Source organism: Chaetura pelagica, unplaced genomic scaffold (assembly GCF_000747805.2).
Source record: "Chaetura pelagica isolate M959 unplaced genomic scaffold, ChaPel_1.0 scaffold286, whole genome shotgun sequence".
Classification (NCBI taxonomy): domain Eukaryota; kingdom Metazoa; phylum Chordata; class Aves; order Apodiformes; family Apodidae; genus Chaetura; species Chaetura pelagica.
Genome location: NW_009953573.1, coordinates 332,549 through 336,619, shown reverse-complemented (window position 1 = coordinate 336,619; position 4,071 = coordinate 332,549). Strand labels below are relative to the sequence as shown.

Here is a 4,071-nt window from a genome sequence, read left to right as displayed (position 1 = left end):
CCCCAGCCCTGCACCAGAGCTGGACGCGCAGCTCAGGAGCAGCCATGGAGGAGAAAGGACTTATCCAGGGACAAGGATGGAATGGGGGGAAGAAGCAGAGTCCTGGTGCCCCCCCCGCCCTCACCCCCTGCACCCCCAGGGCCAGCGGGGTCCCTGGTGGGGGTTTGGGAGTGGGAGGACAGAAGTAGGGGCAGCTCTCATGTGCTCAGGCAGTGCTGCTCTGTCCTGAGCCCAGGCCAAGGGCAAACAAAGCCAGGCTTGTTGCTGGATGCCTGGAGAGGAAGAGAGCAGGGAGAGGGGGGGCACAGGCAGCACCATCACCCTGGACTGTTGGCAACACATGGACCCACAGCAAGGAGAGCACCCCAGGGGCTGGGTCCCCAGGGACATAGAGCAGGGGTATCCCCCCAGTAATGGTGGTTGGTAGGACTCAGGTCTCAGAGCTGGGCTGAGGTGTTCCCCAGCTGGTTCCTCCTCTGCACTGTGCAGGACCAAGGTGCTGCTGTCATGGTGCTGCCAGGCTGGGGTGGGGAGGTGGGACCACCATCCCCAGCAGTCCCTGGGGAGCCGATGGGGTAAGCACACCTCATCCAAACAGCACCATGCAGATCTCCTGGCCTCCATCCACCTGCTCATTGCAGGGACAAAACTGTTCCCAGGAGGACAGTTTCAGGGCATCAAGGTTTCCAAGCCCCACATTCCCCACCCCGTGCCCAAGGCTCCTGCTCCCTCGGGATGGTGGGATAGGGTCGAGCTGGAGCTGTGAGAGCTCCTTGTCCCGGCGCTGGCGGCAGACCCGGGAATGCCGGGGCGCGGGAGCCGGTTGCCGCGGTGAGCGCGGGGCTCACTGCAGGCTTTGTGTGTGACACCCACTGTGCTCTGCTTCTGCAGCTCCGTTTCCAGGGAAACAAAGCCCCAGTTTTCTTCCCAGAGCACAAAACCGGGTTTTTCCTTTTCTCTCCCCGCCCCCCCCCCAGCCCTGCACCAGAGCTGGACGCGCAGCTCAGGAGCAGCCATGGAGGAGAAAGGACTTATCCAGGGACAAGGATGGAATGGGGGGAAGAAGCAGAGTCCTGGTGCCCCCCCCGCCCTCACCCCCTGCACCCCCAGGGCCAGCGGGGTCCCTGGTGGGGGTTTGGGAGTGGGAGGACAGAAGTAGGGGCAGCTCTCATGTGCTCAGGCAGTGCTGCTCTGTCCTGAGCCCAGGCCAAGGGCAAACAAAGCCAGGCTTGTTGCTGGATGCCTGGAGAGGAAGAGAGCAGGGAGAGGGGGGGCACAGGCAGCACCATCACCCTGGACTGTTGGCAACACATGGACCCACAGCAAGGAGAGCACCCCAGGGGCTGGGTCCCCAGGGACGGTATCCCCCCAGTAATGGCCAGAGCCCCCAGGGACATGAGGGACCCTACAGTTGGCTCCAGCAACTCTTGGGTGCATACAGCCTTGAGGGTGCCAGGTGGTGCTCAGGGGACAGGGACCCACCTCTGAGCTCCGAGGTGTGGGGACAGTTTCCAGGAAGGATGGGTGACAGCAAAGAAGCCAGGTGACTGCAACCACACCCCACAACGCAAAATTGTTAATTTATTATTATTAGGAGGCAAAAAAATTGTACAGTTACAAGAATCATTTCCCAACAGAGGTCAAATCTGAGGCAAAATAGGTCTAAAAAAAAAAAGGGGGTGGGGGTGGGGGGAGAGTGACAACACTTTACAATTCATTAAATTAAAAAAACTAAAACCAACAAAAAATACCCAAAAAAAAAACCAACAAAGAAAAAGGAAACCTCTGTGCAATTCTGCAAACATGAGAACAGAAGAGAAATCCCTGTCTCACTGCCCAGAGCCGAGATGGGGAAGGGGCAGTGACAGGGGCCCCACAGCCCCTGTCCTGGGCCACCCCACCCTCTGTCCCAGCCCTCACCAGGGGACAGGCAGCTGCTGTCCTGCTGTGCCACTGACCTGACCCTCCTTGATGCCTCTGTGACCCCCCCAGCCCAGCTAAGCCCCCCAAACTGGCCCCAAACAACCTGGTCAGTCCCCAGGCTGCAGCTGCAGAGACCCAGCAACTCATCACACAACACAGATGGGCAAAGCCTTCCTCAACCCCCCCGCACGTTTCCTCTCAGCTCTCCCCACCTGCTGCTGAGGACTCAACCGTGTCCCCAACAGCCAGGGCAGAAGAGCTGGGGTGAGTGTGCAGAGCAGGGCAGGTCCTGGAGCACCCTGAGGGAACCATGGGGGTGCACAGGGGCTCTCAGGCCCCACAAGTCCCTGGGTGTCCCCACATGTCCCCCCACTCCTTGGTGTCCCTGTGCCATGTCCTCGGCCAGGACAGAGCCAGCAACCCCCAGCCAGGCACAGGTGACACCTTTTGGCACATGGGGCCAAGCCACCTCTGGGGGCAGATGGGGCGGGGGGGGGGCACCAGCTGTCCCTCTCATAGAGACACTGGCCTCTCTGGGCCCCCTTGTGCTGGCAGCAGCCCCTGGTATGGCCCCCCCAGCAGAGTAGTGCAGGAGCAGGGCAGGAGGGGGAGCAGGGGGTTGGGTGGCCCAGGGCAGGAGTCAAGGAGGTGGCACAACAGCCAGAGGCAGGTGGTGACCAATCCCTGTCTTCCCAGAGGGGAGAAGCCCTGGGAAGCAGCCTCCCCCCAAACCCTGCCCATGGGGCTGAAGGCTGAGGAAGGCAAGGCAGGCATGACAGCCCGAGCCCAGGGCTCAGGCAGGACACCCAGGAGGGGACAAGGGAGCCCCAGGGGACCTGTCCAGCCTGGCACAGCCCCACCCCCAGGGAGCTGCCTTCTACCACCCTCATCTTCCTCCCAGCACTTATCCCTGGCCAGCCTCAGGGCACCCACAGCTTTCCCACTGCTCCCAGGGCCCAGTTCAGTAACAGTGCTATCGCTTAAATTAAAAAATTAAAATATATATACATATATATATATACTGTATACACAGACAACAAAACAGTGCCAAAAATGGGAGGAAGAGACAGAGAGAGGAGGAGGGCGGAGTTGGACATTTTCTTTACAATAAAAACAAGGGCTCCACCTCAAGGCGAGTGGAGTCTAGGGTCCCCTAAAAATACCCAACTAGAGAGAGAGCTGGAGGGACAGAGCAGGAGAGGAGGGGCAGGGACTTGTACAATGGCATCTTCCTGATCTGAGCCATGGTCTGAGGGATCTCAGCTTCTCCTAGACTTCGAGTGCTGGATAAGCCACTGTAGGGTGATGTCTGTGAAGGCAAGGGGAGACTTGCAGGCTCTGGCTCTCAACCCCTCCTGTAAATGGGCTGCCCTCCCCCTGCTGCAACCCAAGCCCTGCTCTGGAGCTGCGAGTACTCACCGATGTTGTCCTTTTCTTTGCAAGAAATGGAGTAGCAACAAATCTCTCGGTCCTGGATGGCAGAGAGGTTCCTGTGGGAGAGGATTGAACTCTGGCTGCAGACACCCCAGTGCTGAGCAGCAGGACACCCCTCTGGGGGTCCCTTCAAACCAGACTCTGAGATGAGGGACACTCTGCACAGGCAACATCCCTCCACAGGCTCCCAAGGACTGTGTGAGCTGGGCAAGGACACCCATGCACCATGTCCATAACTGATGGATACGTGTGGTCCATGTGGGCTAGAGGGCAGGAGGACCTTGACCCCATCAAGGGCCTGACCACAAAATCACTGCTCCCCTCCTTACACTCGGCTGCACAGGCCTGTGGGGAGGGGCAGCTGCACTGGGCTGGCAGCACGGGAGCTGCACAGGGGCAGGTCCCTGAGGGGCAGCTGCGGGTGCAGAGATGCTGCTGGTCAGCACAGTGTCCCCATGCCCTATCTGTAGGGAGGGGGCGTGGAGATGGGCAGGAGGCAGCCCCATCACCAGCCCCAGCTCCAACTCCAGTCCCAGTTCCTGCTCCAGCCCCCATTCCAACTCTAGCCCGTCCCAGCCCCTGCTCCAGCTCCGGCTTTGGCCCCTGTTCCAGCCCCAGCTCTGGGCTCAGGCTTCAGCCCCGCTCGCCCAGCGCTGCGCGGGCCCAGACGCCCCCCGGTGGCCCGCAGGTCCCTGCGCTGGCAGCCGCGGTCCC

At 60.5% G+C, this 4,071-nt stretch overlaps 1 protein-coding gene across 1 annotated transcript in view; it reads right to left on the bottom strand.

The window, feature by feature from the left end:
- Positions 1-2,831: 2,831 nt before the first annotated feature.
- Positions 2,832-4,071, bottom strand: part of ARL8A (ADP-ribosylation factor-like 8A) — a 5,966-nt gene continuing 4,726 nt past the window's right edge. The window contains exons 5-6 of the mRNA XM_009999630.1: positions 3,343-3,413; positions 2,832-3,232 (exon numbers count right to left, since the gene is read on the bottom strand). Coding sequence (XP_009997932.1) covers positions 3,183-3,232; positions 3,343-3,413 — 121 coding nt within the window. The 3' untranslated portion in view covers positions 2,832-3,182. The remainder of the gene's footprint in view (positions 3,233-3,342; positions 3,414-4,071) is intronic.